Raw genomic sequence first — 16,426 nt, 5'->3', positions numbered from 1 at the left:
TGACATTTTGACTGGTTGGAGGCAGTAATTCTAGTTTTTCTAAACTTTAATTTTGATTGTTGTTTATTTAGTTATGAAAACTTAATTTTATCAAGAAATACTTTTACTCACTGGGCTTAAATAATACTTGTGCAGTATTATTATCACTGAGGTGATTAATTGAGCAGGTTATATAACGAAAGTCTGCATGGTAACACTCTTTTAACAGAGTCCTCTGTACTGGTTAAAACATGTATCTGTTTATTAGAAAAGAAAGAGATATAATGCTGTTATTTCAAGGCATTAAACTTGCAATATGTGCTCCTAGATGGGCTGTCATCCCTGACAAACTATTCCACCTTAACAACCCTCAATCGACTGGTGGATGTCAGCCCTGCTGACAATGCACGTTGTGTAGCAGTGACCCTATTTTGCATTATCCCCCCACTCCTGTGAATGCAGGTTCATCACAGGGATGAGTAATCTTACACATGCCTCGGTCCCTGCACCAATGATTAGACTTCTAATCATCTGTCTATCCAACCACCTGAACTGAGCAAAAACACGACCACTCTTGTGGACCTCATTATTGACAGTAATGACTGTGTATAAGAGGGGGGGGGGGGAGGTCTTTGTGTGCTGCTGTGCTGCCTGTCAAAAGGAGCTGAAAACTGTCAAGGTGGGAATTGATTTTTGTAGGAAACTGTTGATTCATTTATACCCGGAGTTCAAACACAATAGTTCTTATGTTAACTCAGCTGAGGTGTTGAGTGCCCTGTAATATCCCTTTATAATAATCAATGGTTTAATACAGTGAGAGCATTTCCTGTTTGAAACAAACCATATACCATATTATCCCTCATTATGTTCAGTCATGTGTTACTGGGCTGAACATGGCTTGGATGCTGGTATATGTTTAGACTCCGGTTTTCAATTTTATTTCTGTGTATTAAATTATAAAATGTAGATGGATACATATACATTTAATATTCTGTGTCATCTTTTTTGTACTATAGTGAGGTTCCTCTGCTCTAAACTCACAAACAAGCAGCCCTCAAATTAGAAGATATGGGTGATGTCACAGCAGTCATTAAGACTCTGAGGAATCACCAAACCTGACCAGGTGTCCTGCTAGAATAATGTACACACTGTGTACAACCTTTAGTAGATTTACGCACGTTTCTGTTCCTGCAGGAGGATCTGGTATCCGGGATGATGTTCCATTGCACAGTCTGTAGTCACACATCAAGCATACATGTGCCACAACGTGCTGCTGTTTGGGTTGCAGTGGAATAGGAGGGTCCACGGTGCGATGGAGGTGAAGTAGCAGGCGGGCTGCCAGTAGCACAGCAGTGGAGAGCAGGGCGGCACAGGGACGGAACGCTGCCACGGATCGGAGCGGTGCGGTGCGGAGCGGAGCGGTGCGGCGTGCGGACCGAAGGGACGCGGTGATTGACAGGCGAAGGAACGGAGCGCGCACGGAGCACCCCGTGCGGCACACAGCGGAGCGCGCTAATCTCCCCGTACCCATCTTGTCAAAGGCATCTCTGTGAAATAGCAGCCAGACCAGCCAGAGCAGCCTGGCGCAGATAAAGGAGGCTCTCTGCATCCTGGACGCGGTGTTTGGACTCTTCTCAGCGAATGAAAGAGGAAAAGGAGCGCGGCAGCTGTCTCCTATCACATCCTGCTTTTACCTGTTCAGTCCCGACTGGACCCAGTCTGGACTAACCTGGCGTCTACGAGTGTCCTGGAGACGGGAGTGGATGGACTACAGCTCAGGTTACACTTTGCAATCTGAGCCAAAGAAGATCTTGCCGGTTGTTCTTTTTATGGAGTGCGACTTGCTTTCCGGATCCTTTTTTGGGGGTTCATTTTTGATTTTGTTAAATCCAACATCATTGTGATGCGTTTGTCAGTCCAGTGATAAACCCGGAGCCTGTAAACTCTCCTTTTCTCTCTTTCTAATTGGAATAACGGCCAGATAATCAGGAGATTCTCGGGAGGAATTTTGGTGCGTAATTTGTGCGGTGTGTGCGGTGTGTGCGGCTGCTGAGCCGCAGAAGTAGTTGTGCCTCCCTTCTTTTTTTCCCCTCTCGGTTAAACACCATGGAGTAGGAGTAGGACAAATCACAGGTAAAGACTTAGAACCAGCGGCTTGATTCTCTGTCGCCTGGAACACACAGGCGGGTCTGATGCGCACATTCTCCGGAGGATGGTACATGTTTGATGGGGAATCATGAACAGCTCTTCTGAACTCGAAGATGGGACTCGGCATAAAAACCAGGTATGTTCACCCAGTTTAAAAACCAGGTATGTTCTCCCAGTTTAAAAACCAGGGATGTTCACCCAGTTTAAAAACCAGGTATGTGCACCCAGTTGCGCCGCGGGTTGGTGAGGAGTGGTGCGTGTGATGGCGCAGTGTGAGCACGCCGAGTTTGATCATGTGGCTCTCGGGTGAATGTGTGCAGACTGTGGAGACTGTAGAGACTGTAGGTCTTTACCCGACTCCCCGGGCTCTGGCTCGTCTGGTCCTGTCATAAACCCCCAGTCCCCCTGGCTACTAGTGTTTACTGTGAAGCGACGCTCCACTGTGTTATTAGAGTAGGAGAAGGATGGTGAAATCACGGCAGGAGACTGAGTGTGGAAAGACTGAGAGTTGTTTGCGCATCCTCATCCCCCCCCCCCCATTTAAGCCCGGGCTGTACTGGAGTTGAATGTGTGTAAATGGTGTGTTGTGTAGAGTGTTGAAATATGGCATCCTCCAGTCGCTCCTAAAGCTCCAGAGGCCAGTCCACCCATCGGATGAATTGAGACAGGGGCGGACGTGCGCTGTGTTGCAGCCAGGCAAAGCTCACTGTGGGGAATAGTCAATGTTCCACAAGGTCAGTGGAGGGCTAGTGACAGACCATGAGGGAGAGGGCTCCCCTGGAACACAGAATCAGGTTTCGTGGCAGTGAGAAGGCTTGGCGCCTCTGAAACACAACGATTTACCCTCCTAGTCTCTCTGAAACACAACGATTTGCCCTCCTAGTCTTTCTGAAACACAACGATTTACCCTTCATAGCCTCTCTTGCCTCCTTTATGAGGATGGATTTAGTTATTATGCTGCATCACTGAAACATGAAAGGTGATGTCAAAACTTCCTCGGAGCTTTTGCAAAATGTTCTGACTAGAAGAGAAGTAGTAGAAGAGAAGTAGTAGAAGAGAAGTAGTAGAAGAGCATTGGGCAACTTAGTTTGCTGTAATGTCCAAATGAATGTACCTGTTCTGCTCACTGAAACACACATTCCTCTGCTCTTTGACTTCAATCTAATTACGAGTATGTGGATTGTGTCATTCAGAAGCTATACGTTAGAAAGAAACAGCTTGTGTCTTGTACTTTGCAAAGCTTGACAGGTGTCAGGCGATATGGCTTCCTGTCTTGTGCTTCAGTAGATTTCATGGCTGAGTTGGAGTCATTTGCTTGGTGGCACTCTAAGCTGGGCCTGTTTGAGTCCCCTATAAGCTTTAGTTAGTATCCATTAACATAAAGCTGTAGTTAGATGTTCATATATTACAGCTGGCTGATGTAAACCTCCATACGTCTGGAGCTGATCGATGACTAAGAGGATGTGACTAGCGTTTTGCATGCTCTCTATAAGCTGTTTTGCCTCTTTTACATCCACCTAAAGGTCATGCAAATAGCAAATATGCCTCCTCTGGGTTTTAATTTGATGATTATGTTGTCCTATGATAACCACAATATCTGTCTCAGATCAGTAAACATGGCCAGAAAAAAATAATTGCAAGCAAAATGATCCTCGCTGTGATTTTGATAATTCATTTCTGTGTTCTTGAAGAAAAAGAAATGTGAATGACTAAATGCAGCTCTAATATGCTCTAATACCCGACACTCGCTCCGGATCAGACAGCATCGGGGGATGAGATGAGAGGTTGAGGGAAATGGGGATGGCTAATGCTGCTATCTGTCCCTCTCCTCCTCCCTACATCTATCTGTCTCCATCTTCTGCTCTCGTGATTTTGCTATCACATACAGACTCACATAAATACTCTGCGTGCCAGCCTGTCTCTCTTTGTAATCTTAAGCAGTAAAACCAAACCTTCATCTCCAGCCTCGGTGCTATTGACACAGTCATTTCAGACCCAGTGGGGAGGGATCGGGTAATAGAGATCTGTTGTGGTCTCTGTTTGTTTTGCTATTGCAAAACATGTTCTAGCGTTCGTCTGGTTACTCTGCCTATTTGATTTGTTGCTGTCAGCCGTGTCCTTTTACAACAGATGGAGGCCAGTCAGAGGGAAAGGGAGATTCAAGTGCAACTTTAAAAATCAGCCTTGAAATCTGATTCAGTGGATAATATGCGACAGAGTCCGAGATGCTCTTAACTTGTGTGAAGGAAAATGAGACACTTGAAAGAAACAAAATGGCTACCATGACTTTTGTAATGAAATGGAATGAAAGCTGAGAAGTCAAGGTTGCTGCTCGCCAATATCACCAAAGTAACGTAAGGAAAATTAGATTGAAGGCTGTATGAATGTGTTCTCATAAAAAGGCTTGTTACATGTGGCTTATTCTCTCCAAGATTGCTCTGGGAAAAAATTTAATACCACACAAGAAACACAAACAGCAAGGGATGCAATAGTGGCTAGAAGGGAACCAACAAACGGGGGAAACTCTAGCTAGAAGTCAGGCATTGACCTCAAATAGTTAAGGTTAGGCACTGACCTCAAATAGTTAAGGTTAGGCCTTGAATGGTTAAGGGTAGGATAGGTTGTCGGGCAGTGAGTCTCGCGAGAGTTTTTACAGATCTCAGATCAGATTTTGCAATTTGCTGGCTCCCTTCTAGACACGACCATGCAATATTGTGCTGTAAAAACACCAATATAGTTTTTTTTTAGGGGAATGCTAGCTAGACTGCTCATAGGGCCGTTTGCTATAGCTGTTTCCATGGCATCATTCTTTAATCAGTCAGGAGCTGGGTTGGAGCAACTTGTCTTTTGTCTCAATTTAAAATATGAACTGTGATATGTGCACACTGTCACAATATCCGATTTTCACTACACGATTATCGTGGCCAAAATAATTCACAATGACGTTATTATCCCAATATCGATAGAAACTTGAAAAATAATAAAAATGATGATGCTATCAGTCAAATTCATCTTTAACTTTGTTTATTGTGCCTTTCTCTCTTTTTTGGCAAATAAATTACACTCACAAAATATAATTGTAGGGAGGTGGAGAGAGTCTCAAACCATAACTGTATATATGAAATGATTGAAAGGGGATATATTATGCTCATTTTCATTTTCTTGTGAGAAAAATATGGTACACCTTTGCAAAGATAGTGGTCAAGCTGTGGGCGGTATATTCTAATGAGCCTGCATGTGACATAGGGAGGGGAACCACATCTGAGGGGCTTGTTCAATCACGTTTTCTGATACAGCCCACAAAAAACTGACTGGGTCGTCTGATGTCACAGTTTGTCGGTTGGTAGAAACTCCCAAATGTATGAGTACAAACACATGATATGTCCCATTTAACAAGCTCTGGATTATTTAAACAATATTATCATATGTGTATTATTAAGATAATATCAATATGTATTGTTAAATATGACGATTATCGTCAATGCTGGTATATCACAACTCTAGCGCGTGCGCACAAACACACGCATGCACAAAGTATAGCTGAGACTTCAATGAGGCCCAATGGGGTTGCCCACTCAGATTGTAGGTAATCAATAACACTCTGAGAGCTCCAAACTTTCCAAAGCAATGAAAGGACTGTTTGTATATGAGTAGAATAACATAAAGTACAGCTGTGCCTTACCAGCCAATACATTGAAATGCACGCACACACACGCACACACACGCACACACACACACACACACACACACACACACACACACACACACACACACACACACACACACACACACACACACACACACACACACACACACATTGCACTAAAGGGGTATATTTTACAGACAATTTGTTGGATTTTTATAGCCCAAGCTTCACTTTTAAACCGTGAACCAACACAAACGGATCAAAGTCACAAAACCACATCAATAAGTTAGCAAATCACGTAACTGTAGTTAGGATGTTTATGTATCTCCAACACACCTGACGCAAAGCAGTAAACAGGAGGAAGGGTTGCCTTGACAGCATACACGCTGCAGGCCAACATCTATCAAAAACACACTCGGCAGCGACCCAGCTCACAAATGATATCAGGCTTGCATGACAGCCGTGGCACACACACACCAACGTCTCTGCCAGGATTTATCAGTCTGCACTAACTCACTTTAATACTCATCGCACCCACATGTGGTAACTGTTGCATATCAGGCAGAACCGAGAGGTTGACCTCCGTGCGTACATCTTTCTACATATCTTATAATTAGGGCTGAACAATTTTGGAAAATATCTAATTGCCGTTTTTCTGACCAATATTGCAATTTAAATTTGTATTGTCTTCTATCAGAAGATTGTACTACAGTTGCCGACACAAAAATTTTAAAAATCAAATGGCCCTATCAAGAGTCAGTGTTTGGTTTGTCCATGTCACTTTGCGCCATGTATCTTGTACTGACTGCAATGTTAACACATCGCGTATAAATGCTACATTATGACGTAGTATAAAAAGCGAGAAAGACCACTTCCGGTAGGTGGGTGGGGAGGTGGATGAGTCCAACCGACACCGGACTTTCAACCAGGAGACCGGTTATTGTTAGTGACAATTGTCACACGTCTTTTAGAGGCATTTGTGATCTGTTTTCGTAGTTGTGTTACGTCATTTCCATACATATTTAACTTAGTTTACATACTTATTTTAAGCCCAACCAAGAAGTTTTTCCTTAACGTAACTAAGTGGTTTTCTTGCCTGAACCTAACTGCGGACGTTTGCACAGCATACGAATGACACGTGAAAAGGCTAAAATGTGTACTCATGACACGCAGAATGTCTGTGTAATGTTGTGGTATTTATACGCCTTCCTGTGAGACTGAGTTGCATTCTAAGGTAACAAAAACACACATATTTGTATTTTCAGGTGATTATACACAACAAAAACATTAATGTTGTATTCCATTTCTGCCGATAGATCTCCTGAAATGCTACACACCGTTCCTTTAAACCAGTCGGAGAAATTGTAAAAGAAAAAAAGGCTTTTTTGATTCATCATTTATACTTTCCTACAGTTAAGGCTATATGACATAACCCCTGGCAGATATCTTGTACTGGTCATGTGTTGGACATTGGTTTCAGGATGTTTATGTGTAAGCAGAAAACTGAACATTCCCTGTATAATCCTGTAGGTTGGTGCAGAACCTCATTCCACCTAAACAACCAATCTCTGTGAAGAGGTGTAAGTGTTGATGTGAGCATAAACACTGAATGACTTTTGTAGCTCAGAGGGAGAGTGGTCAGTCTGTTCTGACCTCTCTCTCCACGATGTAATACACATTATATATGTTAATTATATCATTGCTTCAAACATGTTGAATGCTTTGCGTGTTTCATTTCTTATGCTTATAGGTCGATTTCCACAACAAAGTAAACTTGCCCAGTAAAAATTGACCAATTTATCTTACTTTAATTTATTAAGTACAATATTGCATTAGTGGTAAAGTATTCAAATGTAACCATGACATTCAAAGTGGCTTTATATTCCTCGGTCACAGCTGCATAGTCGGCCACTTATGATAATAATGACAAACTGCTGGTTTAAACAGTGTTTTTGATTATCAGACTGAAGCCTGCACTCTGCCTAAGCTTAGGTTAGCCTCACAGACTGAAGAGAACCGGTCTGAATCCCAGAGGTCCTGATTTAGAGATCCTTTTTTAATGGACAGTAAAAACACACAGGCCACTCTTTTTTTTCTCAAACACAACCAATGAGAGTGGTGTTTCTTCTTACTTTAAAACATCTTTTGCCAAGTTTAAATGTACCGCCGCTACCAAGAGTGAGCATATTAACCACACAATAGCCAAGATTTATTTTTTGTTGTTTTGCCAACTCAAAGACGTTAATTAATTATAACAAGTCAATTAGTATGTTGTCTTTATAGCCAATGAAATCAACAGCTGCCGGCTGAAACAATACGGCAGCTTTTGTGATTTGAAAATTGCAACCTTTCGAATCGCGATTTTGATTGATTGATTCAGCCCTACTAATGATGCTGTTTTATTTAAAAATATAATACGATGCATGCTATCTATATGTTTCTTAAACTTGTCCCACTCATATTACAAGCGTGTTATGTATGTTTCTTAATGCTAGGATCGGCTGAAATGTGAAATGACAGTGTAACAGCTAAAAAGAGGTGAAGACTCTAGCTTTGTACTGCATGTGTGAGATGATGGGCTGGCTGGCTGGTTTCGTGGGTATCCTTGTCGAATCTAATGAACCTGCTGAGCTGGCTGGAGGTATAGGAGGCAGTGTGGACTGGAGCAGAGCAAAGCGGAGAGAGTTCCCTGGTTCAGTGGGCCTGTGATTTCCCTGTGGGGGGTCCCGCTATGGCAGCAATGCAACTCTAACAACCTCAGCTTCTGTCTCGTCCTGGCCCGCTCAGGGTGGTCTCCAGGAAACACCCGCCAGCAAAAGTTTTCCTCCGTTTGTCAGATCACATACCAGAACACACGGCTGGCAGAGGCACTGATATGTTCAAATCCTTCAGCAGGTGAAAATTGGGGCATTTTAACTCTTTGTGTGTTTTTCTCACTGTCAGTTCATTTGTGCATCTTTGTCTGTACATATGTAAACTCTCATAAAAACACTTGTAGTGTGACGTGTTTTTAACACGTGTAATGTGACGGTTTGACAGGAATGGGAAGATGTGTGTTTTATTTGTGCATCCAGCGACTGTATACATACAGTAACTATCTCAGAGGAGAGATTGATCAGATTAGGTCATGTCAGACTTTGTGTTTGCTATAGTATGTGTTTAACAGTATATGAAAAATATTTTGACATATTTGTGTGGGTTTGTGCATGCTGCACTTGTGTGATCACGTGCTTGCATCAACCCATTGTTCCTTTTAAATAAGAGTATGGGGTGGGAGTAAAGGGAGAGTTATTCAATTTATCAAGAAAAAACAATCCCTCAGTGTCATTGATTTCACTTTGGTACTGCTCTTCATAACAACACCGCCTTTCTATTGGTGTGCACCGTAATGAATTTCAAAGCCTTAATGTTGCAGTATGTTTTTCATCTTCATGTTCTCCTCACACACAAATCCTTCTCTAATCGCCTCTCTTCTTTTGATCATTTCTCATCATTACAACATCATCTTCTTTTTTAGCTCCGGACACATCTATATAATAATAATAGTTGAAGCCCATTGTTGAATTGTGGGATCAACACCTAAGTGGTTTGCAGGAGTGTGGGCCTATTGTTAGAATAAAGGTATGAATGTGTGAGAGGAGCGTGTGTGTTGGTGGATCAAAACGGTAACGAGCCATTACTGTCAAGCCGTTACGTAAGTGAAGAGTGCTTTTTGCATAGGAAGTGCCTTAATGGAGCGGCGTGTTCGTTTGTTTAGATTTCTGCTGCAGACTGATGGAGCCATTTTGGGTTAACGTGCGTGTACAGTAGCCCTGTGAAACCAGGAGCTTTACTGGTCTGAAGGTTATAAATGACGGCAGCTGTCCCATGTGCTTTTGGCATTGCTCTTCATCTATCCCGGTTTGTTATCTGACCCTCTATGTCTTTTGTTCATTTTCTTCCTTTCTATACCTCTTGCTGACACGAAGGGACAGGCCATTTTAATACTATCAGATTTCTGCTGCTGCAAGGTGGTCAGGAGGTCTTGAGAGAGAAAGAGGGAGAGGCTAGGAAGGACAGGAGCAAGAATGGAAACGGGAGTCGATAAAAGCAGAAGAATAAAAATAAGAGCCATAGTAGAGAAAGAAAAGAGTAACCCATAGTAGAGTAGAAAGGACACGGGAGGGTTGGAAAGTATGAATCATAGTAGGTCCCAGATCAGTGTTGAGCAGGCAGCAGGCTAGCTGGGGGCACATGTACCTTTTTGCGAGATGACGCAGATATATTCCAGCTGCTCAAAATCTGACATACCTACAACAAAGGATTGTTATCAGATATACCACACGGTGCTGTTGGAGGACAGACAGCCTCTTTCCAGTCAGCTCTTGGATCAGTTACGAGGCTCATCATCGAAAGCCTCAAAGCATCACCATGGGCTCACTCGCATCCAACACAACAGCTGCAACAGAGAGTAATTGAACCTAATACATTCGTGATTCTTGGTAACTGTGTTGATTTTGTGCACTACACATGCTTTGTGTGTGAGAATTAAGGGTGTAAATCACCAGTTTCATCACCGTACGACATCGTATTGATTACATTGAACGATACAACATTTGCTGATATCACAATGTCTGCCTTGATACGATTTCAATTCAATTCAGGGGCCTGCGATCGATATGAGACGATATCATATGCCCATTTAACACAATCAATTATATTTATATCACCTCACAAAAAGACACTAAAATATGATTTGACAATTTTATTTCTGGGCTCCTCCAGGCATTTAGATGAAAAACAATCCCTTCTTTTTATTAAAAAAAAAAGAAATATAAAAAATAGACCTCCTGTTGTTGGAGGTCTGGTTGCTGCTCAGTGCTGGTGGGCGGCATGTCAATAAAATGGTAGTAGCTTTTCCACCTTAAAGGTCAGCCCACCTTAAGTGAGCCTGAGCTCAAGTTGTCGCTAACTCTAACCAGCAGGTAGCGAGCACTAGGCTATCTTAATTATGTCGATATGTATCGATGTTTTCACTTTGCACCGATGATATTGGATCGTTGATCATTCAATCCATATATCGATCCAGATCGACGGATCGTTCCACCCCTGGTGAGAATGTTTGTGTTCTGTTATGCACACATGTACATGTGGGTCATTTGTGTGTGGGCGAGCATCACGGTCAGTACAGTACAGTCACTCTGTTGGTTTCCTTCTTTGTCTTTGTGCCTTTGAAGGGATGTAAAGAAAGCAATGCTGAGTAGGAAACATTAGGAAGGCACCGCAGGGCAAGGTTATACTCTACCTCCCAGAGTATGTATTGACAGATGTGTCAGCAAGCTGACCTGATGGGCAGGGTTTCACAGTAGAAGAGCTAAAAGTGTGAGAGGGAGAGAGGCAGACGAGGCAGGCTGAGGCATTAGGTTTCCATCTGCAGGATTCAGCCCCTCGTGCATGTTTGTGTGTGTGTGCCAAAAATGGTCATTAAGGCGGCGGAAAAACACTCTAAAGGAAAGATAAATGTGTATATTCACCCCATTATTTTACTCTGGAAGACTGTAATATCGCCATTCTCAAATTTATCATTCACTTCCCTGCTAAATCATCATTAAAAATGCATTGGAAATCACCGGTGAGAGGCGTGCAGGTGGAGGGAAAACAGTGGGCTGGAAATGAGGCAGAGTGGTGGAGTGAGAGATGAGAGAGACTCAGAGTGTGCACGTGTTACACAGTTCAGTCACCTTGATGGACAACTAGCCAGGTCCATTCAACTGACAGATAGCACTCTGTGTCCATATTTGCAGCGCGAAGTGTCCAATTTCCTCCCGCTGATCTCAATCGAAAGAGTTAAAGAGCTCCGTAGATGTGACACTGGAATCTTGATCAAATAGAGATTAGAGGCCTGCTTTTAAGGGAACATACTTCCCACAACATAATGGCCTTTTTTTCTTTTTGTTCCCTCGGCTCATCATTAATCAACGTGAGTACGCAAGCACAACAAATCACGTAAGCATGCGAGCACAGTTCCCTTTTGTGATGGGTTACGGCGTCTGACTAAGAATGCAGACGGAACACTAAATAATAAGGGAATTAATTAGACTCAGAAAATCCAGTGAATAATTTATGGTAAATGGAGAAGTTTAATCAAGCAATCAATCTACTCTGGCCACCGCATCTGGAGCAGAAGAATATTACAGGAGAGAGGGACGAGGATGAGAATGCAGTTTTAACTCTACATAAACCACTTAAACACACAATCAGTGGAAACTGCTGGAATGCAGAGAAAGCCTGGCGGCCTGCCAGGGCTGATTGTTAAAATAGTGATGCTATAGTGCGGCGTCTGTTTCACTGCTGGCATACAGAGCGCCTTTTTATCTTGGTGTTAAGCTGCCAATGTGGTCGTGATTGAGCTGCGTTGCCCTCTAACTCTCTCATACTTGGTAGTCTCCCCGAAATCCCATTATTGGTTCTCCTCTTAGCCAAATGGAGTCATTTCCTTAGCACACTGACTTCATATATTTACCTGCTAATGACTTGCTTAAGTTAACGTTGGAACATAATAGCGTCATTATGGGCCAGGCACCATCAGGTGTCTGAAGCATTAATTGACTAGGAGGATGAAGGCTGAGAAGTCCTTGTTGTCTCTATTAAAGCTGCAGTAGGCAGAATATTTTTGGCATTATTGGGCAAAAATTCCATAACAACCTTACAGCATGTTGTTATTCAAGTGTTCTGAGAGAAAACTACCTGCTCCTCCTCATGGCTCTGTTTTCAGGCTTTAGAACATCTAGCCCGTGACGGGAGAGAGAGCGTTCCTATTGGCTGTTCATTCAACGGAGGCAGCTGTCAATCACTCGCGAACTCCGATCAAATGGTCAAACTAGGCAGTGCTGATTAAATATGAATCAATATTCTGTTACTGTAATGCCTATTTCTCTATGCAGATGTTCTCAGAAACATCTTATAGTGTGCTGTTTAGCTGTAAAATGAGAAAGTTTGCTGGTGGGCGGTGCTTGATATTTCCTCAACTGATCTCAACATGGCTTGACCGTTTGGTCGGAGTCTGTGAGTGATTGACAGCTGCTCAGAGACGGCAGACTCCATATCAGCTCTGACTGCTTGTTTTCCTCCAGTTTGTGAAATCTTGTAGATGCCTTTAGGAGCACCGGAGGACACCGGAGGACACAGAGGAACATGATTTTTTTTGTCTCATGCACTACTGTCAGAATATAGTTTTATAAAAATAACTTCTTTTTTTTATCATATTTGCCATTTCTACCCACTGCTGCTTTAAGTAGTAGTCTTGATCTGTGAATTGGATGCAAAAGAATTGGAAAGATTGCCTTGTTATCCGATGCCAGAAAAAAAAGGCATGACAGCATCATTTTCACAGATATATTTTTAGCCTCAGGGACAGGTGCTTTGCTTTTAACAAACCGAACATGAAATGGGAGTTGATGAGATCCTGCACCAAGTATCCTTCTCTTAAATGTTTGTCACATTGTCTGTAAGGATACTGACCACAAGATATTTGTGGTCAGCAAATCTTCCGTGTTTAGCTAAAGTTCCCACTGACAGATACATTATGTTCACTCAACTGAAACAAAAATTTGATTTTGCATTTGTGATAAGCAGAGCGAGAAGAAAACTTCACGAAAGAGGTCAGGTGGCTGGTACGAGGATGAGAAAAGCATTTGGAGTGATGGTAGTTTCAGGAGCGAGATAAAAAATTTAATGTTGCCTTAAAAAAATATTCAGAACTAGACAGAGAGAGGGAGGCACAAAGAGACACGGAGATGTATTTATTGCAGCTATCCTATTAAACACTTATGACAAACTCATGGCTAATATATTAACAGACTTATCCACCAACATCCATTATTTATTCATCATCAAAAATTCAATCTGGCAGACTGTGTGCCATTATTCAGATGTGCTGGGGGAAAGTGGCACATTTGAATAAATGAGGAATTGTAGGACTCACTCCCTTGGCTTGTTGTTGTTCCAACCCCAACCCCCCCCGACCCCCGACCCCCCATTAAATTATTCAAACGTTAAATCAATCCAAAAAATCCAGGAGATGGATTGATATTGAAAAACAATACCCTCTCTAGCTCTCAAAGCTGGATTTATTATATCATTGTGAAGAAACATTGTATTCTTCCTGGCCCATTTAAAGCAAAATCTGACTTATCAAACTGTTGGAAGTGGCTCCGTCGTACACCATCTGGCTTGTGTTTTTCATTAGCAGGAGAGGAAAACATTATGTTTTCTGCACGGTTCAACTTGCATCTCATTTCAGGGCAGTTGCTGACCCCCTACTATGGCTGCAGTAGACAAGCTCATATTTACTATATTTGGTTTGCCTTGTTTCCTCTGGTGAAATTCTGCACCTCTCGGCAATAGTCTGAATGAGATTGGATATGGAAATATAGAGTACTGCAGACCAGGAGTTTCTGCTGATGTTGTGAAACCTGGCAGCCTGGAGAACAGGACATATTCCTCAGAGAAACAAACACTCGCGCATAGAGACACCCCTGTGACACATGAAGCCTGACACTGAGGCACACACGTACAGTACTCTTCATTTAATGTAGTACATTACAGAAAAAGCAACCACAGTAAAAAAAGGTACATATTTAAAGTGTGGAGGGGATTTTTGAACATCAGCTAAATGGGGGAAAATATACAGGCAACAATTTAATATACTTACTGGGATATATTTTACCTCTTTAACTGTAGATGAACCTCCGGGTCTGAGAAGTGAAGTCAATGCAGAAGTGCCTTAAACCTGCATTCTTTCTACCAGCCAGCAGGGGGCGACTCCTCTGGTTGTATATAAGTCTATGAGAAAATGAGCTTCTACTTCTCTCTTGATTTATTACCTCAGTAAACATTGTAAACATGAGTTTATGGTCTCAATCACTAGTTTCAAGTCTTCTTCAATACAGCATGATGTTCATTTAGTAAATGATGGTCCCATTTAGAGTCAGATAGACCATAAAGCAGGGGATGCTTTAGGGCGGGGCTACCTTGTGATTGACAGGTCTCTACCACGGTGTTGTCCGGTCTGCGGGTTGTCCGTGTTTCAGAGTTTTAACCCTTTCACAGTGTGTTTTCAGTTCATGAAAGTTAATTGTAACATAGTGGACGCCTTGACATGTCTTATTCAACCACTTCTGGTTGCAAAAAAACAAGATGGGGACGGTCCAAAACCAAGATGGCGAACTCAAGGCTTCAAAACAACAGTCCACAAACCAATGGGTGACGTCACAGTGACGAAGTCCACTTCTTATATACAGTCTATGGTGTTAGCATGCTAACTGATTGGAATATCATTAGTTTTGAAGGTATTTGGTCACAGTACAATTGTGAAAAAAAAATAATTTGACAATTTAAAATGTGGACTTGATGATGGCGCTAGATGAGAAGTTAAAGGATCACCAAAGTTATTACAATTCATCCTATAGGGAATATGAATGTCTGAACCAAAGTGAATTGCAGTCAGTGGTGGACTGACTAACCGATGGACATAGGCTTCCCTAGAGCGGTAGTGTGGTTAAACTAGGAGCATGATCTGTAATAAGTGTACAAGCACATTCAATAAGGCAGTTGAAAGTTTTGGTAAGTGAAATGCCAGCATTTTATTTTTCTTTACTGACATGTTGTCTGACTTGATCTCTAAGTTGATGCAAGCTGTAGGCATAAAGACCACCTGCGCTTCACACTAATGCAAAACCCCTGCAGTTTATAGTGTCAACAGTTGTCAGGCATAATGTTAATGTTTGGTTGAGATTGTGTCAGGGAGGTGCTTATTAAACTCTATAAAAGCCTTGGTTCTGTTTGTTGTATTTGACTGCAGTTGTCTGTGTTCTTTCACCCGAGGACTTGGCCAACATACCGACCAAACACTGCAGTGTTCAGTCACTCGGCTTACTGTCCGTGGTATAGTCAAGCGCTGCAATTGGATCTGGGCAATACAATGGAATCCAATAAATTACAACTCGTCCAAAACGGAAGCTCAAGTCTCTCTGAACTTTGAAAAATTGGCCATTAATGAAAGTCAGGCTGATCAGCTTTGTGCTCTATTTTTTAATTGCTGTCAACAATCCATAAAATTCCTTTTAACTTCTGTGCTCTCCAAGCTTGTGTTGTATCTTAAGGGGGTAAAAATAAAGGCAAGAAGATCAAGTGTAGTGTCTGTATCATTTATCAAAAGCAATGGATAGCCCGACCAGTTCCATTATTTCCTGTTAACTAATATTTACAGTATATTCTCGGTTTGGACAAACCTGTTCAAACATTGAGGTATCAGATTAGATTTGAAGAAGTCTAGTAATGTACAAGTTCCATTAAATCCTGGCTAATATATGCTGTTCAGAAGCAGTGTGTGTGAAACAGTAACTTGCAATACTGGAAGTGGATTGTTAAGTTTCAATATTCAGTAGAGTCTAAATAAGCATGAAGATTATAAACAGGTTTTGAGGAGTTAACACCCTTTGGACAACAACATTTTGGTATTACCCAGTTTTGCTTCGGGCATTTAAGGGGAGAAACGTTTGACAATAGCATGATTTTAATTGCAATAAAGTCATATTTGTAGTATTCAAATGTATGAATATCATCATGGGTAGATTATTAAATCATGGCATGCTGTATGTCAATAGCTCCCAT

At 42.0% G+C, this 16,426-nt stretch overlaps 1 protein-coding gene across 2 annotated transcripts in view; it reads left to right on the top strand.

Moving 5' to 3' along the window:
• The first annotated feature begins 1,186 nt into the window (after nt 1-1,186).
• The window catches only part of fibcd1b (fibrinogen C domain containing 1b), a 146,558-nt gene continuing 131,318 nt past the window's right edge, over nt 1,187-16,426 (top strand). The window contains exon 1 of one of the 2 annotated variants that reach the window (XM_074617562.1): nt 1,187-2,263. In XM_074617562.1, the coding sequence (XP_074473663.1) occupies nt 2,216-2,263 (48 nt within the window). In that variant the 5' untranslated portion in view covers nt 1,187-2,215. The remainder of the gene's footprint in view (nt 2,264-16,426) is intronic. The other variant, XM_074617563.1, reaches the window with a different exon arrangement.

Source organism: Sebastes fasciatus, chromosome 19, assembly GCF_043250625.1.
Source record: "Sebastes fasciatus isolate fSebFas1 chromosome 19, fSebFas1.pri, whole genome shotgun sequence".
Lineage (NCBI taxonomy): Eukaryota > Metazoa > Chordata > Actinopteri > Perciformes > Sebastidae > Sebastes > Sebastes fasciatus.
Note: the sequence above shows the minus strand (reverse complement) of the source record. Positions and strands in the feature narration are given on the sequence as shown.